The 25,316-nt window shown below is 40.7% G+C and overlaps 1 protein-coding gene across 2 annotated transcripts in view; it reads left to right on the top strand.

Annotated features, from left to right (window-relative positions):
- Nucleotides 1-1,221: 1,221 nt before the first annotated feature.
- The window catches only part of PDCD1LG2 (programmed cell death 1 ligand 2), a 64,878-nt gene continuing 40,783 nt past the window's right edge, over nucleotides 1,222-25,316 (top strand). For both annotated transcript variants that reach the window (XM_055580237.1, XM_055580238.1), the window contains exons 1-3: nucleotides 1,222-2,021; nucleotides 15,258-15,323; nucleotides 23,602-23,907. In XM_055580237.1, the coding sequence (XP_055436212.1) occupies nucleotides 2,000-2,021; nucleotides 15,258-15,323; nucleotides 23,602-23,907 (394 nt within the window). In that variant the 5' untranslated portion in view covers nucleotides 1,222-1,999. The remainder of the gene's footprint in view (nucleotides 2,022-15,257; nucleotides 15,324-23,601; nucleotides 23,908-25,316) is intronic.

The raw sequence follows: 25,316 nt of genomic DNA, 5'->3' as shown, positions 1-25,316 counted from the left end.
AAACCTGCATTCCTTACATTGCAAGGCAAATTCTTAACCACTGGACCACCAGGGAGGTCCCCAGTCAGCTCTTCTAAGTTGCTTCCAGAGTCTTTGCTCTTTAGCTGAATAGAAATGTTTCTGATGATCAGGGTATCACTCTGTGAACTGAGATTCCTTTGAGGTTTGAAACTTCTTTTCCTTTCATAGCAATATCTTATCATCTTGCTGAATGTTTAGTTTTTAAATGCAAAGCCTTGTCCCTCAAGAACACTCCGCATGAAGACTTTGAGATGGTTAGATCACCACGTTCTTTGTTTCACATTTTTGAATCCTACTTGTGAAGCACCTTCACCATGTGCCCCAAAGTTCCCTGTCTGCCACTTTCCTGGCAGCCCCACCAATGCCATGGGGCCCAGGTGAGGTAGAGGAAGGGAAACAGTAGAGAGTATATATCTCCCTCCTGAAGAAAGGCAGGAACTCTGGGGGGTGGTATGTGGACCCCACAGATGCTAAACTTTTTAGAGTCTTGCAGGGGACATTCGTCCGTTCTCCGAAGGGAAGTCAAGTAACAGCAGGCAACTCTCATTGAAAGCATATGCCTAGAGCTATGGGTGGAGAAGCAGTTCCCCACACAGCCCAACTCTCGGGGTCTAGGCAGCCACTCCTATTTGCAGGTACTACGAGTTTCATCCCTTCTTCTTTAAGAGATGAAATACAAAGAATGAGAAGGAGGAAAGGAAAAGGCTGCTGTTTCAGAAGAAAAACAGTTAGGCAGGGAGATTTAGAGGTAAGACATGTTAAGAGGATTAGAACACATCAGAGAAATATGACTAAGAAAACCTACCCTGTCTCTTCTGGCCTCAGTCCTATGAACTAAGCGAATTGGGGTCATAGGAATGGAGTTGGTCTTCCAGGACTGCATGCAAGTTGTCCTTTCCTTGCCACCAGGTTTGAGTCTCCCTATTGAAAAGCCTCATGGTGTAGTGGGGCCTTGGAGGCTTGAGTTCAAATACAGCCATGCAACTGAGGAAAGGTTGCTTGATGTCAACTGTTTCCTCCTATGTATCATGGGTCTAACAGTATCTAGACCACAAGTTGCTCCAATAATGAAATGAAGCTCTAGTGGGTTGAATAGTGTTCCCGCAAAATTCCATGCCCACTGGAGCCTCTGAATGTGACCTTATTTGAAACTAGGGTGTTAGCAAATGTAATTAGTTAAGATGAGGTCATACTGGAGTAGGGTGGGCACTAACACAATGGCTGGTGTTCTTATAAGAAGAGGAGAGGACACAAAGAATATGAGCAAGGAATAAGGTCATAAATAAGGTGAAGATGAAGGCAGAGATTGGGATGACCAGCTGCAGCCAAGGAATGCCAAGGTTTGACAGGAGTCCCCAGAAGGTAGGAAGAGGCAAAGAAGCATTCTTCCCTGGAGGCTTCAGCAGGAGTATGGCCATGTGACACCTTGACCTCTGACTTCTAGCCTCAGAAATTGTGAGAGAAATGTAGATGTACTGTCTGTGGTTTTAAGCCACTCAGGTTGTAGTGATTTGTTACAGCAGCCTAAGAAAACAGATAATATCTATGCAAACTTCTTGGTGCGTAGCTAGAATGTGCAACGCTGAAAGTGAAATAAAAACTTCCCAGTGGGCTGGGCTGTAATCAGTTCCTTAGAGTCAGTTTTGGTTTGAATTGTCCTCATGTTAAGAGAAAGCCTGAGCTGGATGGGGATGATATCTTTTCTCCTCTTGCTTAATGTACCTTATCTCCATATTTTTCTGTCAGCCGTCATCGTATGTCCCTCTGCCAGCTAGAAAGAACCCAGTGGTCTCGGCAGCAACCTAGGTTTTATTTTCATTTTGGCTGTTTGTTTTGTTGCTTCTGTGAGGACTGACAAAGAGCTACTGTTTGTTGTTTTATTTTCTTTTGAGTCTTTGCCTGAGGAGCCTCACCAAGGCCTGATGGGAGCATCAAGTGGGCTGTGATTGTCTCGTTTTGTGAGTTGGTGTTGCGGACCATGATGAGGCTGCCACAGTTGGGTAAGTGCAGGCACATTTTCTTTCCACACCATTAGAGATGTGAGAAACTGCCTCAGAAATTGTGTTCAGGGGCATAAACAAGCTAATTTCCACCTGTCCTCAAAACAGTAGGATTTCTCTTGTTGGTCCTATGCTTATTATTCTTGCTGAGCAGTTTTAAGAGGTGAGGTTTTTTTTGTTTTTTGTTTTTTTTTTTTTCTGCACAAAATAAATGTGAATGGAAAAATTTGAAATATTCCTGAAATTGTCACTCCACTTAGAATTTTGGAAAGTTAATGGAACTTAAAAATTTGGTTTTTTACATCCAACATCTGTTTGTGATTAACCCTTTGGCAGGCAGTCAACATTCCACAGTAGCCTGTGTTTACAAGATATATTCTAAAAATCAATTTAAAACAAAAAAACAAACCAGGACTTCCCTGGTGATCCACTGGTTAAGACTCCTAGCTTCCAATGCAGGGGTTGCAGGTTTGATTCCTGGTCAGGGAAGTAAGAGCCAACATGCGGAGGGACACGGCAAAAAAACCAACCATGCACATTAACTTATAGACAACCATTATTTAACAAAAGTGTGACTTGGGCCTACTAAAGGGCTTCTATTCTACATAAAATGATAAAAGAAAGTTTAGCAAAATGAAGGAAAACCACTACTGGTCACTACCCATGTGTACGTAATAGAATAGAGACAATAAGGAACTCATGTGAGAAATGGTTGAAGTGAGGAGGTGAAACTTGAATGAAATTACCTACAGATAAGGGCTTCCCTGGTGGCTCAGAGGGTAAAGCGTCTGCCTGCAATGCAGGAGACCAGGGTTTGATCCCTGGGTTGGGAAGATCCCCTGGAAAAGGAAATGGCAACCCACTCCAGTATTCTTGCCTGGAGAATCCCATGGACAGAGGAGCCTGATGGGCTACAGTCCACGGGGTCGCAAAGAGTCGGACAAGACTGAGCGGCTTCACTTTCACTTTCACTTTAAGGTCTTCTAATCCTGAAATTCTGTGGTCCTGTGGAAGGAAATGAATGACATACATTGATAAAATGCACAGTAAGAATATTCACTGTGAGCAGTAATCAGATAGTTGTGCATGTGTGGTAGGTTGTTTCAGTCATGTCCAACTCTTTGTAACCGCATGGACTGTGGCCTGCCAGGCTTCCTTATGCATGGGATTCTCCAGGCAAGAACACTGGAATAGGTTGCAATGCCCTCCTGCAGGGGAACTTCCGAACCAGGGATCAAACCTACGGCTCTTACGTCTGCCGGATTGGCAGGCAGGTTCTTTACCACTAACACCACCTGGGAAGCCCTCAGACAGTTGCAGCAGGAGTTAAATGCCAGTTGACCTGGATGTTCTTTAAGCTCCCTTTGAAGTCTAAGAGTTTATGAATAGATGAACTGTCTCTGTTGCCACTCAACTAGTCTATTTGCCTTCATTACCTGAACTCTCACTATCAACATATCTTCCTTGCTTTCTGTTCAAGGTGTCTTTTCAGATTTCTTCTGTCTGTGAACCTTTCCATTAAACTTCAGCTCCTTGTAGGGTAAGACACACCGTTTAGGTCCTCTGAATCCCGAGTGCCTATCATAGTGTATATGCGTATGTATATGCATAGGTTCTCACTGAGTGCTTGTTCAGTTGTTGAATTAGTTGATTTGATGAAATGGCAGGTAAATCATCAGATGTGGGATGTGTGCATAAAATATAGCAGGCAATGGGACTGATGGAAGTGAAGCAGATTCCTCAGGGACAGTATTAGAAGTTACACTTCAGATTGACTTGCTTTAAGATGCATTGGACAGCGATCCTTAGGTTGTTGTGTGTCCTTTTTATTCCACATGGCAACATCCAAATATGCCACCAGCATTAACCGTGTCATACTTGGGTTACCCTGTAATGAGTCAACTGCATCCTGGCCTCCTCATATCCCATCCTGGGTCTTCTGCAGTGGGGCTTCCTCAGGTTGTGTTCCCCTAATTTTTAAATCAACTTGCAGAATTCTAGGATAGATGGAGGAATCTGAAAGTTTATCCAGCCCCAGTCACCTCAGTGCTCTCCAGCCTTTTCCAATACCCCTGGGACTGATTCCCAGTTCTTACTCTCCTGATCTTTCTATTATCAGCCCCTTCTGCTTCTTGGGATTTTCCTCCCATGGCTCTGAGATATTGTGATAATGAAGCTTCTCACTCTTAGATCATTTCTTCTCTGCCTTCTTCTCTGGTCTCTTACTCCTACTCTCCAAATTTTGGAGCATTCCTCAGAGTTCAGACTTTTTCTTTCTAATCTCTTTTTTTTATACTCTCCCTCTCAGAGAGTTAATTTATTCCTTAATATCATCTTACATTTTTATCAGAATTAACTTTTTATCTCTAGTCTCAAATAGTGTCCCAAACTTTAGACCTACAGTTTTCTTGACTGCCTTGCGTTACTTCTTGACTCAAACTCAACCCATCATCTTCCCTTTAAAAATCAGTTCTTGGTCTTATAGTTGTTCCCCACCCCCAAAAACATCAATATTGTCTTGACAGTCTGGCCTCAAAAATCACAATCAACTTGTTGCTTCTCTTTCTTTCCCATGTGGCTGATCACTTGTCAATTGTTTTGTCAATTTTCCCATTAGTTGTCTTATAATAAATTTCTCCTTCCTTTCCCTTTCTTCCTTTTTTTTTTTTTTGACCCTAAATCTGGGGCTTTACCAAACTTCTGGATGAATACTGTGAACCCCCTAATCAAGTAGCTGGCCTCTAATTCCACTTTCCCACCATTATATACTAAAGGGGGGGGGGGAATTTAGATTTAATCTTTCCAAACTTCTTTGTTATTGTCACTCAGTGTTTGAGTGACTGTCACTGTCTTTCTTGGCAGCTCTACCTGGTATTAAGCTCTTAACATTCTCAAATTGTATTTCCAGCCAGGTTATGCTCTTCATTGTCTTCCTCAACATGCCCTACATGTTTGTTCCTAGGCCATCTGCAGTGCCCTTAAGAGTTGTTCCAGCTCTCCAATTCCTATCAGTGCTTCAAAGACTCACTTCAAATCCCATCACTACCAGTCAGCTTCCAGGGTTTTTTCATCTTCATGCAAAATATTCTATGCCACTTTTTATTTTTAATGTGTACAAATTTTAACCTTCTGACTGTGTTATAATGTCTTTAAATGTAGAGATGCTTTCTTAGGTGAATCCTTCTATTGATTCTCACAGTCTAATATAAAAACTTGAAAAAAATGGGAGCTTACTATTTATTGATTAAAAAGTTGAGATTCAATTTGAATTTAAGTTAAATTTGAACTGCTAAGTTAAATTCATTAGAATTGTGTCTTAAGTCTACAGATAGTCTACCTGGGGTCTCAGATCAAAAGTTCAACTTTATGTCTATGTACACATTCATATGATGAAAGTGAAAGAGGAAAGTGAAAAAGTTGGCTTAAAGCTCAACATTCAGAAAACTAAGATCATGGCATCTGGTCCCATCTCTTCATGGGAAATAGATGGGGAAAGAGTGGAAACAGTGTCAGACTTTATTTTGGGGGGCTCCAAAATCACTGCAGATCATGATTGCAACCATGAAATGAAAAGACGCTTACTCCTTGGAAGGAAAGTTATGACCAACCTAGATAGCATATTCAAAAGCAGAGACATTATTTTGTCAACAAAAGTTCGTCTAGTCAAGGCTATGGTTTTTCCAATAGTCATGTATGGATGTGAGAGTTGGACTGTGAAGAAAGCTGAGCACCAAAGAATTGATGCTTTTGAACTGTGGTGTTGGAGAAGACTCTTGAGAGGCCCTTGGACTGCAAGGAGATCCAACCAGTCTATTCTAAAGGAGATCAGCCCTGGGTGTTCTTTAGAAAGAATGATGCTGAAGCTGAAACTCCAGTACTTTGGCCACCTCATGTAAAGAGTTGACTCATTGGAAAAGACTCTGATGCTGGGAGGGATTGGGGGCAGGAGGAGAAGGGGATGACAGAGGATGAGATGGCTGGATGGCATCACCGACTCGATGGACATGAGTTTGAGTGAACTCCAGGAGTTGGTGATGGACAGGGAGGCCTGGCGTGCTGCAATTCATGGAGTTGCAAAGAGTCAGACACAACTGAGTGACTGAACTGAACTGAACATATTCATATGGGCTTCCCATGTGACTCAGTGGTAAAGAATCTACCTGCCAGTGTAAGAGCCGCAGGAGACGTGAGTTAGATCCCTTAGTTGGGAAGAGCCCCTGGAGGAGGAAATGGCAACTCACTCCAATATTCTTGCTGGGATAATCTCATAGACAAAGGAACATGATGGACTACAGTCCACAGGGTTGGAAAGACTCAGACACGACTGAACCCTCACACACGTTCATATAAATACACGTTTATAAGTTAAAATGTATTATTTATCTCTATGATATCATCTTAACTCTCTTTCTTAAATGGCTTTTAGAGGAAAGGAGTGAAAGACTTCAGCTGGAATAAGGCCAGTCTTACTTATTGTAACTTTATCTTGGACACTAGTGATCAAATGTTACTGATATGCCAATGGTACTTTTGGTAGTTAGAAATGGAATCGCACATTAATACCTAAAAATATTATTTTCATGGTTCATCAAAAATCTTGGTATGTCGCACACTTGAGGATTACCTAACGTGGTGAAACAAAATAGTTGAGATTGGTTGTTAGCTGCATAGATGGCACATAGAAGGGACTGTGGAAATCACCTAGTTCACCCTGCTTTTGTAGAAAGTGGAGAATAAGTTCCTAAGGCAGCAGAGACAGAGCAAAGACCAGATCTCCTGTCTCCTAAACCTTCCACCATGCCACCAATAGCAGCAGCTTCTCTAGTGGCCTGGGTGACAACAGAAAGAGGACAGCAATTTGAGCAGGACCTTTCACAAATCTAAAAATGGTAGTTTTCACTTCTTCTCACTCTCAAGCTTGATCATCTCCTGACCAAGAGGGCCCTTCTTGACTCCTCCTGGAGCCACGAGAAAATTTCTCAAAGCTTATCCTATGCCATTTTGTTCCATTTTAGGTCATTATTTCAGGCCCTGCCCGACTGAGTATGAAAGAGTTCATACTTCCCTCAACTACTTGCCTTGCCCTCAACTACTACGACATGCTCATAGGCAGAATTATCAAGAACTACTCAGAACTTCATTAAGAATTATCCAGAAATTAAGAAATTCAGCTAAACTGATTACTTGATTAAAAACTATTTTTTCCACTCACATTCCAAAGTATTTATTAGAGGCTACCCTGCCTGATACAAGGATAGCTGTAATCTTCCTCTGCTTGATGGAAAGACTAGCAAAACCAAATGCGTCCATAAGGAACATATAATTAAGATGAAAATGAACAATTGACCAGGCATAGGCCAGGCATAGGAAAATATTTATATCCAAAACAAAGGTGAGTTTTAAAAGAGAAAGCTAGAGAAGGCTGTGGTTGTTTGAACATGTTCATTGCATTGTGGAGAAGAGTCATCACAATGCTCATTTGGCTGAAGAAGTACCTCACCCATCGGTGCTCTGTAAATGATGCATCAAGTTAATTGATTTAGGCAATGCACCCTGTAAGTTCTTCAGGTAAATTCTTCCAGGCCTTGCCTGACTGAGTATGAAAGAATTCATACTTCCCTAACATTAAATGCTTTAAGAATCCACTTTTTTTCAGAAAATGTGGTTCTTCTAAGGAGCCCAGGAGGCAGAAGTCTTATCCAGATTGCCATGTTTTGAGGGAGGTTGGTGAGGGGCTTGAGATACCTGTGGAAACGTTCTTCTGGGAGATAATCTTGTCAATAATCTTACTGTTAAAAAGGGATCACTTTCTACCTCTTGTGGAAACTTTTGTTTCAGCATGTACCCTGTACTTAAAGAATTCCAGGAATGAGGCCTCCCCATGCATGAGTGGCCCATTCTATTGTGATTGGCTCTATTTGATAAAAAGTTTTTGTGTGCACCCAAAATAAACAGCCACTATATAGTTTCTGTTTCTCTGATAGAATTGTGTCAATTGGGAGTCTGTACTAAGATTCCTGAGTATGATGCTAAATTGTCATGCATATAAACACTCGTTCACTTGTCTGTTTAGCACACAGTTATAAGGACCAAATCAAGAGCAGTCCACCTTTTGCATCCAAAGGGCTCTACAACCCTATGTATATGGCCAGCTATACTATGCCACTTTACATAATGGACTTGAGTATCCCTGGATTTTGGTATCTGCAGACAATTCTGGAACCAATACCCTGCAAGATACCAGGGGATGACTGTACAAAGAGCTCCTGTTCTAGCCTGGAAGACATCATCTTGTAAACAGTGGGAGCTGTTGAAGTCTTTTAAGCAGGAGTGACATGGTTTAGGTTTATTATTCAGTTTTCAAGAGATTGTTCTGCCTGCTAGGTAAAGGGTTGGTTCATTCAATAAATATTAACTGAGTGCCTCCTTATTGCCAGACTGTGCTTAGGGCTGAAGTCATAGTAGTAAGCAAACAGACAAAGATCCCTGCCCTTTGAGTGATTATATTATAATGGAAGACAGCAGGTAATATTAATAATACAATAAAACAGGTACATTATATGGTAAATTCAATGGTAACAAAAGTTTTGGGAAAGAGAGACAGACAAGGAGAATTGGAAATGCTGGGGACGGGGGAGGTGGTGCTGTTGCAATTTTATATAAAGCAGTCTCCCTAGAAAGAGCAAAGAAAACATCCAAGGGTGGGGATAGGCACACTGCAGCAAGATCCACTCTTAAAGGGGTGGATGTGAGGAAGGCATTGCACAGGCTGGAAGTGGGCTCAGGGCCATTTGGGCAGGGAAGTCTAGCATCCAAAAGACACAGATTGTAATGGGTCATGGGGTAAGGTCGGGGGCTCCAGATAATAACTCTCAGCCCAGCAAACACCCCACACTGCAGAAGGAGCATGGCCACAATAGAGTTTTCTAAAGTATGGCAGGAGGGGCTTAACACAGAGGCCTCTCTTATATGGGTTATTGGAAGGACTTATGATTTTATTCTCAGTGAAATATTGAGCCACCAAAATGTTTTGAGCAGACATGATTCAACTCATATTTTTAAAGACTTGCTCTGGTTCCTGTGTTGAGAATCACCTGTAGGAAGCCAAAGTTAGAATCACCATGAGAGACAGTGATGGCTGAGATTAATATATTAATAGAGGCAGTGAGATGTGGTCAGATTCTGGATATATTTTAAATAACGGCTTATAGCATTTGTTCATGAATCAGATGTAGGTGAGAAAACATAGGAATCAAGGATGACTCCAAGATTTGTGACCACTAGAGAAGGATGGAACAGAAGGAAGCAAGACTAGAAGGTAAAAATGGCATGAGGAGGCTATGCTGTGGTGTAAGGAGAAATGATGTGAAGCTGAATTAAGGTGATAGTAGGGCTGTGGGAAGAAGAGGCATCATCCAGGAAGTATCCAGGAAGTAGAATTAATAGGACTGAGGGATGGACTGAATGTGTAAGATGAGAGATGAGTAGGTTTAAGATGACCCCCCAGGGTTCTGGCTTGAAGTAAGAGTTATTATTATTGACTCTTTATGGAAATGGGGATACAGAAGTTTTTATAAACTATCTGAGGTCTTGAAAGTGAAAGTGTTAGTCACTCAGTCATGTCCGATTCTTTGTGATCCCATGGACTATAGCCTGCCAGGTTCCTCTGTCCAAGGAATTCTCCAGGCAAGAATAATGAAGTGGGTAGTCATTCCCTTCTCCAGAGGATCTTCCCAACCCAGGGATTGATCCTGCGTCTCCTGCATTGCAGGCAGATTCTTTACCATCTGAGCCACCAGGAAAGAGGCTAATAATTTGTAGACTCAGAATTTGAACTCAGGATGTTCCTGACATTAGAACCTGAACTCTTAATCACTGCATGGGGCACATTATCCTTAGATGAAAGACTTCTGGTTGGAAAGTACCTTTAGGACAGTGACTGTCTCTCAGTTGGCTCAAGGAGGCAGTGTGCAAGGAAAGTCCCCTTGGATGGGGAGGGAAGAAGGGGAAGTTAGAACCAGTATTGGGTGAATCCGGAGTCCTTTCTGTTGCCAGAACTATATGCTACACGCTATCCTTTTGTACTCTAGAAACAAAAATGCTCAGAAAGTGCTAGGCTACAGATACAGCTTAAAATGATATCTTTTCTGGATGTATTTGCATTTTCAATAAGGAAGAGAGTTATCAAGTCCAGCAAAGGCGTGTCTTGAGCATTTCTTGCTGGAAAGCATTAGATTTTGTTCCCAGTTGTTCAGTTCAGTCGCTCAGTCATGTCCAACTCTTTGTGACCCCATGGACTGCACCATGCCAGGCCTCCCTGTCCATCCCCAACTCCCGGAGTTTACTCAAACTCATGTCCATTGAGTCAGTGATGCCATCCAATCATCTCATCCTCTGTCATCCCCTTCTCCTCCAGCCTTCAATCTTTCCCAGTATCAGGGTCTTTTCCAATGAGTCAGTTCTTCACATCAGGGGGTCAAAGTATTGGAGCTTCAGCATCAGTCCTTCCAATGAATATTCAGGACTGATTTCCTTTAGGATGGACTGGTTGGATCTTCTTGCAGTCCAAGGGACTCTCAAGAGTCTTCTCCAATACCACAATTCAAAAGCATCAATTCTTCAGCACTCAGCTTTCTTTATAGTATGACTATATGGGTATGGTATGACTATCATACCCAGTTGTTACCTGCTGTAATATCTCCCTCCCTAAATTAAAAACAAGAATACAGACCCCTGTGGACCTTGCATTCCCTTCTAGCTACTGCCTCACATCTCTTTCCCTTTTTACAGCACTGTTCTCTAAAAAGTTGCCCGTATTCTGTTGCCTCCACTTCCTTACTTCCTATTTTTATCTGTATGAAGTCTACTGATACTGTGCCTACCCGGGTCATCCGTGACCTTTATACTGCTAAATCCAGTGCTCAGGAGCATTTGGCTCAACTGATAACTCCCTCCTTCTATGTTTTAAACTCTAGGTTTTATTTTTTTTTTGTTGTTCATTATTTTATCTGTTATTTTATTATTATTTACTAGTGGTGAAGCCAACAGATCAGGTGACTGTAATTGAAAAAATAGTTTGTTATAGTCACAGATCCCAAGAGAAAAGGGGCATGCCACACCACAGAGGGCCATACAGACAAATACCAGTGTTGCACAGGAGGTAGAAGGAGAGGGGGAAAAGTGGGCAGGAGCCCTCACTGTGGTTTCCATAGGAAGGAATTGGGCTAGTTTGAATAATCTGTTATTTGGCCCTAGGGTGATCAGAGCCGATACATATAAAGTGGCCCAGAGTGTGAAAGCCCCAAAAGGAGGTGATTAGAGGTAGGGCTCTGGATAGGTTGATTTGCATATGAAATAGGTAAGTTGTTTACTGTCTCTAGGAATTGGCTAATCCTGAGGAGGCAGTCCTTCTAGAGTCAACAAGACTCCAGATGTGAAAGCATCAGAATATAGAAAATAAGAGATGCTTAATTTGCCTTTATACCCATTCTCCCAGTTCACTTTGTTAGTATTCCCCCCAAAGACCCATAAATGTTGGAATGCCCCATATCTCAGTCCTTTGACAGTGTCCCTTCTCTATCTCTCTTTAGGAGACACCATGCAGCACTATGGCTTTAAGTAACACTTAGGCATTAATGACTCCCAAATGTGTATCTCTGCCCTAAACTTTGGACCACCAGTTGTCCACCTGCCTACTAAACATCTTTACTTGGAGTCTAATAGTCATTTCAAACCAAAGATAGTCCAAATACAGTTCTTGATTTCTGCTCTCAAATCTGCTTCTTTCTTAGTTTTCTTTTTAATAGGTATCTCCATTCCTAGTGACTCAAGCCCCAAACCTAGAAATTTTCCTAGATTTATTTACTTTTGTTAAACTATATTTCCAACCTGTCAGCAATTCCCATCAAATCTTCTTTAAAAATATAGAATACTTAAATAAATGGAAAAACATGCTGCATTCATGGATTAGAAAACTTAATGTTATAAAGATGGCTGTATTCCCCAATAGACCTACAGATTTAGTGCAATCCCTGTCAAAATTCCACCTGCTTTCTTGTGTGGAAATGGAGTAGTTTTTCCTAAAATTCACATGGAAATGCAAGAGAGCAAGAACAGCCACACATCAAATAATAATAAAAGTAAAGTCTTAAAAAAAGAAAATCAAGTTTGAAGATTCGCATTTCCCGATTTCAAAACTTACTGTAAAGCTACCACATAATCAGCAATCGGTGGTACAAACATAAAACAGTCTAATGGACTCTGTTGGAGAGGGAGAGGGTGGGAAGATTTGGGAGAATGGCATTGAAACATGTGTAATATCATGTATGAAACGAGTTGCCGGTCCAGGTTCAATGCACGATACTGGATGCTTGGGGCTGGTGCACTGGGGCGACCCAGAGGGATGGTGTGGGGAGGGAGGAGGGAGGAGGGTTCAGGATGGGGAGCACATGTATAGCTGTGGTGGATTCGTTTTGATGTTTGGCAAAACTAATACAGTGTTTCAGGTTTAAAAAGAAAATAAAATTTAAAAAAAAAAAGAAAGAAAAAAAAAGAGGTTTTGAAAGGAAATATTAATTATACATTTATAATTTGAAAATAGATATCATTTAAATAAATATCACCATTAAAAAAAAAAAAAGACAGACATTTGTATCAATGGAATAGAATTGAGATTTCAAGCTAAGCCCATGCATTTAAGGTCAGTTGATTTTTGGTGAGGGTGCTATGAAAATTCAATGGAAAAAGAATGCTGCTTTCAACAAATTGTGCAGAGATAATTGGATGTCTACGTGCAAATGAATGAATAAAATCTTACCTCACACCATTGACAAAAATTAACTCAAACTGGGTTAAAGATGTAAATAAAAGAACTAAAGCTGTGAAATTCTCAGAAGGAAACATAGATGTAAATCTTTGTGACCTTGGGTTAGGCAATGATTTCTTAGAGACGACACCTAAAGAACAAGCAATTAAAAGAGAAAGTTTTAAACAAAACTAGCCTTCATCAAAATTAATTTGTACGTTACAATTAAATTAAAACATCTGGGCTTCAAAGAACTCTATCAAGAAACTGAAAAGACAATCATAGGATGGGAGAGAGCCATTGCAAATCGTATATTTGATAAACAGTTTGACAGTTTCTGGGAAAGTTAAATACAGAGTTACCATTTAACCAAGCAGTTCTACTCCTACATGTACACTCAAGTGATTCAGAAACATATCTACACAAAAACTTGTAAATGAATGTTCATAGCAGCATTATAGCCAACAAATGGAAACAACTCAAATATCTATCAACTGTTGAGTGGATAAGAAAGATGTGGTGTGAATACACACTGATAGAATAATCAATTCAGTTCAGTTCCTTCACTTGGTTGTGTCCGACTCCTTGCGACCCCATGAACTGCAGCACACCAGGCCTCCCTGTCCCTCACTAACTCCCAGAGCCCACCCAAGTTCATGTCCATTGAGTCGGTGATGCCATCCAACCATCTCATCCTCTGTCATCTCCTTCTCCTCCTGCCCTCAATCTTTCAGGGTCTTTTCAAATGACACAGTTTTTCACATTAGGTGGCCAAAGTATTGGAGTTTCAGCTTCAACATCAGTCCTTCCAATGAACACCCAGGGCTGATCTCCTTTAGAATGGACTGGTTGGATCTCCTTGCAGTCCAAGGGACTCTCAAGAGTTTTCTCCAGCACCACAGTTCAAAAACATCAATTCTTCAGCGCTCAGTTCAGTTCAGTTCAGTCACTCAGTCATGTCCAACTCCTTGCGACCCCATGAATCACAGCATGCCAGGGCCTCCCTGTCCATCACCAACTCCCGGAGTTCACTCAAACTCACGTCCATCGAGTCAGTGATGCCATCAGCTTGTCGTAAAAAGGAGTGAAGACTGGCAATGCATTACAACACAGAGGAGTCTTGAAAATAATATGCTCAGTGAAAGAAGCTAGACACAAGAGACCACATATTGTATGATTCTATTTATATGAAATAACCAGAATAAGCAAGTTTATAGAGACAGAAAGAAGGTTAGTGGTTGCCAGGGACTGGAGGAAGAGGAAGAAGAATTGGGGTGTTTCAGCTAATGCGCATGGGGTTCCTTTTTGGAGTGATGAGAATAATCCAGAATTGGGCAGTGGTATGGGTTGCACAGTTCTGTAGAATATACTAAAAACCACTGAGTTGTACCACTGAATCATCTGTGTCTTATATATATGTATACACACACATAATCCTCTATTGTATTGTATGTCAATTATACTCCAATAAAGCTGTTAAAATTTTAATAATTTAAAGGGCAAATTTTAAAAGTTCAATAAATGTTTTAAATGTATAAATTGAAAAAACCTTCAACAGGACACCTCTCATCTCCACTGGCCCCACTACTCTGGTCTAACTATCATCATCTCTGCAAAAAAATTCCTTACTGATCGTTCTGCTTCCAATCTTGCCCATCCCACTCTCCTTTACAACAGTAGTCTATTGTCTACACCAAAACTAAGTCCTCTTTTAAAAATGTAAATGAGGTCATGTCATTCTCCTGATCCAAATTCTTCACTGGCTTTCCATTGTACACGGAGCAGCTCTGCTTTTACCTGATTCAGATGTATGGCTCTGTCTGATTAATTCCCCTTGAAGAAATGCTTCCAAGGCCAATAAAATTTAAAAGCCTCTTTGAAGACAAAGAGGTTGACAGTGTTATACCCTGTCTCTTTTACTTTAGCTGTGAGAAGTCCTTAAGTGGGAAAGTTTGTGAGCTTTGACAACTTTACCTGCTCAGTCAACTAGCAAGTATTTATAGAGTATCTAGCTCTGTTCCCAGAGTTGCAGTCCAGCTGGAAATGATGGTGTACAGTATCCATTTGATGAACAAGACTGATTTTCAAAGGCCTACACTGAAACTATGGAAGAAACAAAGAGGCGCAGATAACCAGCTTTTGTGGTTACCAGTCATGAGGACTGGTTCATTCTCAGAAAAGGTTGCAAGAAAAGGAAGAAGGGCTTCTAATTTGGATCGATAGAGTGCCTCACTTCTTCTTACCCTCTCTCTCATCTGCTCTAGGCAATCAGCCTTTAACTTTTCTTCCTAGCTCTACTCTACTACGGTCTGCTGCCTCCTCAAAGATTTGTTTACCAGTCATTTCATTGTTTTCAGGAGTGAGCAAATGACCAGATCATGAGATCCAGCAAAACTGCTGAAGGCTCTGAGACTTTCAATTGTCTGTTTCAGATCCGGTACAGAGCATGTTCCTCCTACTAATTTTGAGCCTGGGACTGCAGCTTCAACAGACAGTAGGTAAGAAAAGTCAAAGGCTGGGGAGGGTCCTGAGAAAGAGGAACAGATGATGACCCCTAGCTGAAGATGAGGATGAGAATGTGGTCCTTGGGCTAAAGGCTTTCTTTAAGAGAAAGGGTGATTACCGGCTATGACAAGCACTGTCAAAAGAATGGTGCCCAGGGTGGCTTGTGCACACCTGTTTCCCTATCTTACAGAAACAGGGACTGATAATATTGGTCCATCTATCGCCACTCTCCAGTAAACATAGTGACAAGATGACAAGGCCATTCAGACCATGCATTGCTGAAATGACCCAAGAGAACATGGGTTAAGTGTCCTGAAAGATGAGATGTCAAGCAGCTGTTCTTTTCTCTTCTGTCAGAGACACTTCCTCTATTAAAAAGCAACAGTAGCAGCCATTGGTCATTCACACATTAATGTGGGTTACTTGAATTGGGAAATCAGAGTCTTCCTTGCATCTAAATGAAAAATGAACCTTAGGCTGTGCCTTTGGATTTTGAAGAAAGATACTCTGCTCGAGGGCATAGATGGCAAGGAGGAAAGCAGTTTCAGAGTTTCACTTTCCTGAGGAAGGCAGTTCAGACCATTCACGTGTTCAGTCAGGGTCATGAGCGCTTTATAGTGGTGAACACCAGTATGTAAGAGAGGAAGACAGAGATGGACATAGGGAATTAGGTCCTCTGTAATAGCAGGGCCAATCCCATGGGAAGTCATCCAACATGCTGCCTTTGACTGAGAAAGAATGCCTTTGTTGGCACTGATAACTTTTTGAGGAGCTTTCCCCTCTCTTCCGGGTGATCCCAGTAGCATTCCTCCCCTTCCCGTGGGCTGCCCAGCAGGGTCCGGCACTAGAGTCATTGACTTGGGGCCATCTTTGGAGAACACCTCAATATTCTGCTTACTCCAGCCCTGCCCTTGCAGTGGCAGCTAAATGAACACTTGATATTTCCTTCTTAAGGGACCCTGGCCAGCTGGGATTTTTAGAGACAGGTGTGAAATTAATTCTTTCCTTATATGAATGCTCTGTGGATGGTCTACTGTGTTATCTGTAAAATAATTTAAAGTGTGAAGTGAAAAGCTATCAGAAAATATTTTCGTTTTAAAATTACTAACTTTTAAATTGACATAAAATAAAAATGTATACTTTTTTAAATAAAAGCATCTATGAGTTTTGACATATGCATAATCATATAGCCACTTCCCAGGTGGCTCAGTGGTAAAGAATTCACCTGCCAATGCAGGATACATAGATTTGATCCCTGGGTCAGGAATATGCCCTAGAATAGGAAATGGCAGCCCCTTCCAGTATGCTTGCCAGGACATTCCATTGACAGAGGAGCCTGGTGGACTACAGTCTATGGGGCCGCAGAATTGGACACGACTGAGCACACATGCACACACATAGTCATATAGCCACTACCACAATCAAGACCCAGAACAGTTCTGTCACCAAACAAACAAAAACTGCCCCTCACCGTCCCCCAACCCTATCCTATAGTTTTACATTTTCCAGAATGTTATATAAATGGGATCATTTTTAGACTTTCCTTTTGTCTGGCTTTCACTTATCACAGTGCATTTGAGATTTATCCATATTGTTATATGAATCAGTAGTTCATTTTTTTGTTGCTGATTAGTATCACACTATATGTATGCACCACATTTTGTTTATTCATTTTCCAGTTGAGGGACTTTTGGGTTGTTTCCTGTTTTGGGCAATTATAAATATAGTTGCATTAAACATTTGTATATAGGTTTTTGTGGAAGCATAGAGTTTCATTTCACTTGGGTGAATACCTAGGAGTGGGATTGCTGAGACATACATTAAGTAAAAATTTAACTTTATAAGAAACCATCAAGCCATTCTTAGTATCTATACTGTTTTTGCATTCCTGCCAGTAAAGTATGAGAGTTCCAATTGTTCCACATCCTTGACATCACTTGGTATTGACATTGTCATTTTTGTTTTTAAAGACATTCTAATAGGTGTACAGAAGTATCTCATTGTGGTTTAATCTGCCTTTCCCTAGTATCTGGCAATGATAAGCATATTTTCATGTACCTATTGCCCATCCATATATCTTCTTAAGTGCATATCAAATCATTGACCATTTTTAATTGGGTTATTTTCTTATTTTTCAGTTTTGAGAGTTTTTTATGTATTCTGGATACAAATTCTTCATCAGATATGTGATATGCAAATATTTTCTCCTAGTCTGTGGTTCATCTTTTCATTCTCTTAACAGTGTCTTTTGCAAAGGAGAGATTTTAATTTTGAAGCTATCCAATTTATCAAATTTTTTTCTTTGATGGCTAGTCATATCTAAGAATTCTTTGCCTAACCCACGACCTGAAAGATTTTCTTCTATGTTTTAGTCTAAACATTTTATAGTTGTACATTTTACATTTAGGTTTGCCATCCACCTTCAGTTGATTTTTGTATAGTATACAAAAATTTTTGTGAAGTATAGATTGGGATTTTTCTTTTTGGTATATGGACATCCAGTTGCTCCAGCCCCATTTGTTCACTTATTGAAAAGACTGTCTTTTTTCCATTGATTGCCTTTGCACCTTTGTAAAAAAATGTCAATTGGCTCTTTTTGTGTGAATCTTTTTCTGGACCCTCTGTCTGTATTATTGATCTATGTATATATACTTTCACTCATATCACTCTCTTATTACTGTAGCATTGTAGTTCAGTTTTTTTTTTCTTATATTTTCATTTCAAAACCTAAGGCATCTTGTAACTTAGACACATTGAAGAAAAATATTTATTTTTGTACTTCGTCATGTCTTGGAAGAAAAAGTAACCCCAATCTTATGTCTCTCATTGATGCTTCCTTCTTTCTTCGTCCATCTGAGAAGAATAAAACTCAGGAGGCACATGGCCATGGTGATGCTTGATGTCACTCTAGGACAGGGACCACAGCCTGGGTCATTCTGTCTAGGTTATAGCCGGCCTTCAAAACTACATCTGCTGACCCCTGAGATATACAAAGCAGAAGAATCAGGTTGGGGAAGGGATTTCAAGTAGACAAGATGTCTCATGCAGCATTCTTGCAAAGAGAAGTGCATGAGTCAGGTGTCCAGAGCAGCATCTATCCAGAACCAGGAACTAGAGTTTTCTGAGGACTGGCTGTATAAAGCAATCCCCTCTCACCTCCCCACCTAGACCCATCCTCACTTTTCAAATCCCTTAGGTAGGAAGTCTGTAAACATTTAAGTTTCTGTTAATGCAGAAGAAAAGTATAAAATTAGCTTAAAGAGGAAGCTATCTTGGGAGTTAATGCAAATAAATTGTTTTGTGTTTCCTGGAGATATGACAGGTGCTGACTCCTGATTGCAAATAAAATGCAAACTTCTCCCAAGAACTTTCAAAAAGGCTCTAGCATTACTCAAGCCAGCTATTTTCATCTGTCTAAAGAACCTTCATGTATTAATTTTTCATGCTGTAGCCATGTCCTTCACCCTTTAATTTAGTCAAGATGACCAAATGAATATTTTGTCTGCCTAGTTTTGCAGTTGTGGAAACTTTTTCAGTGTTCTCCTTTGTCTGATGACATCAGGAGTTCAGTGCTACGCTGAAGTTTAGTTTTATAACCATGTGACATATGAAATAGAACACAAATGTCTTTTACTTAGTATAAAGCTGAAAAGTATATCTGTTTCATTAACGTATGTAGTATACACAGGCCAGTAGATATATAGTCATATCTGTTAGAAGTATAGGCTTTCAGGGCACAGAGATATGAATGTGAATTCCAACTCCATGAGCTCCCACTTTTTTACTTTGGGTGAGTTGCATCTTTTCTTTAAGCCTCAGTTTCCCCATCTGTAAAATGAGTGCAGTGACTCCAGTCTTGCAGCTTTGGGGACATCAAATGAGATGTACAGTTTAGCCTAGTGTCTGGTTCATTGTGTTTAATAAATGTTAACTGTTACTCTATCTTACACAACAGACCAAATACAAACCAGTGTTATAACTCTGTTTCTTAAATGTTAATATGCATTTGAATCCCCCAGCCTTGTCAAAATGCAGGTTCTGCTTCTTTAGGTCCTGGGAAGGGACTGAGATTCTGCATTCCTAACTAGCTGCCTAAGAAAACTGAGAACAACACTTTGAATGGTTTCTCAATGCTCCTTGCACATTAGAAACTCCCAGTAAATTATTTTTAGTTAATGCTGGCCTCACAAAATGATTAGAATTTAATTTTATAGGATACAAAGTGGGGTCTGAGCATGTTTTAAAAGCTTCCCAAGCTGATACCAACTATGGCTAAGGTTGAGGCCCTCTCATTAGTGACCCTAATATGCAGCCAAGCTTGAGAAAAACCTCTTCACAGAATTGTTTGCAAAAGTGTTTTGATTTCCTCTGTAACTTACAATAAGTAAGATGGCTCAGAGGGTAAAGCGTCTGCCTGCAATGCAGGAGACTTGGGTTCGATCCCTGGGTTGGGAAGATCCCCTGGAGAAGGAAATGGCAACCCACTCCAGTACTCTTGCCTGGAAAATCCCACGGACAGAGAAGCCTGGTGGGCTACAGTCCATGGGGTCGCAAAGAGTCAGACACGACTGAGCGACTTCACTTTCACTTTCAAGAATACTTTAGGATTTCAAAACTGTACTGCTTTCCTAAACTTATTTTATATCAAGTAATCAAGCTGAAAGCTTTGCATGTTTTAAAAACTTCAATTGTGGGAAAATTAGACCAACTAACAATCTTCTAGTTATTCTGAGTGACTCAGATGCATGACTCATGTTTGCCAATTGCCCTATCCTCTTGTGAATGTTAGCTGGAAAATGTCACCTACCTGAGAGATAGCACACTTTATGCTTCCATAAAGGGTTCCATGTGTGTATATACTCTTACACTCTGTAGAAGGCAGAGGGGAAAAGCAAGCAGAAAATGGGTTTTTGTCAAAGGCCCAAACAGTGAAGAGGGGAGTTCTGCTGTATGCTGTGGGGAGTTCCAGAGGAAGTTACAGGTGTTCCTTCTCTCACGAGAAGAAAGTGTAAGTGTGGTAAATAAATTTGCTAAATAAATCCAATATAGACTACACCAAAGTCCTCTGATTCTTGTTAAATCTTAGACTCAGCAACTAACTTTCCCTGCAAGCCCCATTTCTCTTCCCTGTTTCTTGTTTTATCTTGTTTCTTGTTCTTCTTTTATTGTATAATAAAAGAGAAGGAAGTACTATGAAGAGAGTAAGATCAGATCAGATAAGTCGCTCAGTCGTGTCCGACTCTTTGTGACCCCATGAATCGCAGCACGCCAGGCCAACCAGTCCATTCTGAAGGAGATCAGCTCTGGGATTTCTTTGGAAGGAATGAAGTGAGTAAAAGTAGTATAAATTTCTAAACCAGGCACATAGAAGATAGTTAATATATATTTGATGAGTGAATAAATAAATATTTTACTCTTCAGGGCAGAGTATATTTCAAAACAGGTAGCTCTGTTTTAGGTATAAGAGGACTTAATAACAAATATTTGGAGATGATTCTAGGAATCTACTTTTAGGAGTATCCTATTACGGAGACTTGGGAGAGAGTTATTACAAGTGTTCAGGGCATTCCACAAAATGGAATCGTATGGGAAATTTAGAAGCACGGTGTCTTTTTTCACATGTATCATCCCAGAGTCTTCTCAATGTGGCCAAGAAAATGCAAGCTTAATTAGCATTGTTTTATACAGAAGCACTGCCCCGACCCCCATTCTGTACAAAAAAATACCAGGCAGATGCGAACTCATTTCTGTTAGAAAGGCACGTTCATGTTCTAGTTGTGGTTAAAACAGGGTTTGGAAGAAAGATATAAACTCATCACTTATTTTTAATAAAACTTATATTGTGCACTACACTAACAGGTGCATTGGGTGGTGATTAAGAATGCCAATTTGTGCAATTTAGGGCAAAATGAAGTTTGATGAGAGGAAAACAGAAGTGAATATGGGTGCATGCATACTCAGTCTCTCAGTCATGTCCTACTCTTTGCAAATATGGGTAGGCTCGTCCTTTTTTTTCTCTTCCTCTCTTCCTTTTTGTCACTTATATGTTAAACCTTTAATTAGAACTAGGCACTGGAGACACCAAAACGAATTCAACCTGCCTTCAAAGATTTGCAGGATGGTAGGAGGAAAAACTCCAGTCAGAAGAGAATTTCAATGTGAATCATTCGAGCAACTGAAAACCCCCAGTCTATTTTTACTGTGAAATCTGTTGTCCAGGATGGTCAGAACACCACGTTCTCAAGAACTAAAGCATGGTAGAAAAGAAAGGAACCAATGTTTGCTGACTACCTACTACCTGCCAAAATAAGCCATTTTGTGCGGTTTATCTAGTTTTCACCACACTGCTGACAGGTAGATTTAACCTTGGATCTTTGCAGATAAAGAGGCCGAGACTCATAGAGGTTTAATGACGTGATCAAGATCAAAGGGTTCATAATCTGGATACACTCAGAATTTGAACCCAGGTTCATCCGTCACTAAATCCCAAGCTCTTTTCATACTATGTTTTATGTGGAAGCAACCCCACAAATAGCGTGTTCTAGAAGCCATCCCCAAATATTTGTTAAATGAAAGTTTTTAATTAATTAAATGAATGGATTAATGAAGCAAGTCCTACTGAACATAATTTGATCTAATCTTCTGTCATAATTCAGAAGCTACTTTGAGATCGTACCCGCAGTCTTAATGACTGCCCATTCATTATTGATGGAAACAGCATAATTTTGTAGTCTCTCACAATTTATTCATGCATACACTACTTTCATTAGTTTTGCCATGTTTGACTACTCTTTGCACTATTGTTTTTATAGAATTATCTAAATCAACTGAGCTTTTATTTTTTGAACAAAACAATCTACCCCTGTAGTAAATGGAAAACCAGTATCAATGATACTAGTAAATAGAAGATATGAGCAAAAATAAATGCAATAAAAATAAAGTGGTGCTTTAAAGTCTACCCTGATAATATCTGTCCGAGCGCTTCTTGTTTTATTAAAAGGAAAAATAACCATTGTTAGAAATGTGAAAGTCTAGTTGCAAATTGAATGTAATTTGAAAGATTGAAATAGAATTGAAGAGGGGATAAATTCTCTTCTGCATAACCCAACTCCCTTTGGGCTTTGATTCTTTCATATGTAAAATCATTGTGCATACTTCTTGAGGTATATGCCTCACATTTTGGGAACTACTGTTTCAAAAACTATAGATTTTGAAGTCAACCATCTGACTGGCTCTGAATTTTAATTTTACTAATTGTGCATCCTGAAACAAACCTCTTTGACCCAGTTTCTTCAACTATAAAACAGTAATGATTATGCATATTTTATGGTTGCATTTTCAATATTGAATGATATGGTTTAGAGTCTAGAACAGTGGCCGACACATGGTAGATATACATTAAGTGTTAGTATTAGTAGAAAAGACATTTCTACAGTGGGCTTGTATGATGTAGTGGTCAAGAGCACTTGAACTTAGCAATACCTAGGTCTGACCCTGGCTGTGCAATCTTAGGCAAGTTGTTTAACCATTCTGTGTCAGTTTCATTTTCTAAAAAGAAGATGGCTCTACCTCATTGTCTTGCTGGGGAGACTAAAAGAGATCATGTGTTAGCAGAGGCCCACCACCTAGTAAGAATTCAACAGTTGATAGTTGTTATTATTACTATCTCTGCGGAGAAGGCAATGGCACCCCACTCCAGTACTCTTGCCTGGAAAATCCCATGGACGGAGGAGCCTGGTAGGCTGCAGTCCATGGGGTTGGTAAGAGTCGGACACGACTGAGCGACTTCACTTTCACTTTTCACTTTCATGCATTGGAGAAGGAAATGGCAACCCACTCCAGTGTTCTTGCCTGGAGAATCCCAGGGATGGGGGAGCCTGGTGGGCTGCCGTCCATGGAGTTGCACAGAGTCGGCCACGACTGAAGCGACTTAGCAACAGCAGCAGCAGCAGCAGCTGCTGAGAGGAGGTAAAATTTGGCAGGGAATGATGTAATTTGATCCATATAAAGAAAATGAGCTTGGATCATGGGAGCAGGAGGCCGGTCAGCTGTACAGGTGAGGAGTGTTGAGAGGCAAGAGCAGGGATCAAGAATTACACTCTTCCACAAAGTGGATAGGGCAAGGGATAGAAAAGAACTTCTGCAAATGCCCAGATACGGATAGATGTCTCCTAGGAAACCGAGGTTGTATGGGTCTCCTCAGCTCCCCCACTCTGAACAGAACTGAAATGTGAAGGCAGACAGTGGGAGAATGTCTTATTTTCTGTTCAGCTTTGTTCACAGTGACCGTCCCAAAGGAAATGTACATGGTAGACTACGGCAGCAATGTGACCTTGGAGTGCGATTTTGACACTGGAGGTCATGTGGAACTCGGAATTTTAAAAGCCAGTTTGCAAAAAGTGGAAAATGATACAGTCTTGCCCAGTGAAAGAGCTACTTTGCTGGAGGAGCAGCTGCCCCTGGGGAAGGCCTTGTTCCTCATCCCCCGAATCCAGCTGAAGGATGCAGGGCAGTACCGCTGCCTGATCATCTATGGGATTGCCTGGGACTACAAGTACCTGACGCTGAAAGTCAAAGGTGAGTACTTTCAGGGACTGGAATCCACGGAGGCACCTCTCCAATGCAGGACCTGTGTTAGCTGCAAGTAACAAGTCCACTGAAGCTAGCCCAAGCAAAAACTGGGACGATGATTATAAAGAGAAAAAGCTACCTCAGAGAAGACAAAAGCACCTGCTCAGAAGTAGTTTTTCATATCTATGTATAAAGCAATGGAGGTGAGGGTAAATAGGGGTAGAGGGAATAAAACGGGTCTAGAGAAAGCCAGGAAAATGACTCCCTGTAAGTTGGGAGGGTACTAAAGGTAAGTTTTGCCTAATTCACAGGAACGATATTGGCTTGGTATTATACTACTCTTTTAGAGTCCAGAGTTTTTTAAACTATGATTTGCTACCCATTAAAAGTTTAAAATATCAGTTTAAAGAGTGACAAAAGTGGACTTTTTACCAATAAAATTAATAAATGAATAGAATTGAATATATCAGGGCATCACAAACTATTTCAGAGAGGGTGTGTGTGTGTGTGTGTGTGTGTGTGTATGCATGCGGGCAGGTGGGTGTGCATCTTGGCTTGTGGTATAATAAATTCTTTCTCACTCTGGGTCATAGTCTAAAATGTTTGAGAAATGCTACTCTAGCCTCAGTCTTATCTATTGCACAGAAAACAGCTGAAGTTCAGAGAACTGAAATGGGTAGCCTGAGGGAGCCAATTCAGTAGCTGTCTCCATTCCTCTGAGTTGAGGGCTCTCTCCACTACAACATGAGCCAAGAACCTAAATCAGAAGAGAATCTTCAAGTTGCTGTTTGTTCTGGAAAAGGTCACTTGAGCAAAGACATAACAACTCTAGAAAAGTAGATTTGGCTCTGTTAATCAGCCTGTGTGTCTCAGCCTTTACTAACTGTTCTGAGGTAAACTACGTCAGTTTTCCTCTGCCACTAGACCTCAGAGGATCTCTTCTGTCTTCCAGAGAGTCTCCGAATTTTGGTCTCTAAAGACCATTGACCTTGACAGCTGTGGTGTGATTTTACAATCTGGAATAAAGAAGGACAAACTGGTATAATTAGACATGAGGGTGAATGTTGTTTTCACCTGTGACCTTGAGTGGGTTATTTCGATTTTCATCAGTCAGAGTTCAGTCGCTCAGTTCTGTCCGACTCTGTGACACCATGGACTGCAGCACTCCAGGTTTCCCTGTCCATCACCAACTCCCGGAGCTTACTCAAACTCATATCCATTGAGTTGGTGATGCCATCCAACCATCTCATCCTCTGTCATCCCCTTCTCCTCCTGCTTTCAATCCTTTCCAGCATCAGGGTCTTTTCCAATGGGTCAGTTCTTCTCATCAGGTGGCCAAAGTATTGGAGTTTCAGCTTCAGCATCAGTTCTCCAATGAGTATTCAGGACTGATTTCCTTTAGGATGGACTGGTTG

This window comes from Bubalus kerabau, chromosome 4 (genome assembly GCF_029407905.1).
Source record: "Bubalus kerabau isolate K-KA32 ecotype Philippines breed swamp buffalo chromosome 4, PCC_UOA_SB_1v2, whole genome shotgun sequence".
Lineage (NCBI taxonomy): Eukaryota > Metazoa > Chordata > Mammalia > Artiodactyla > Bovidae > Bubalus > Bubalus kerabau.
The sequence above is the reverse complement of the archived record's forward strand: the minus strand, read 5'-3'. Positions and strand labels throughout refer to the sequence as shown.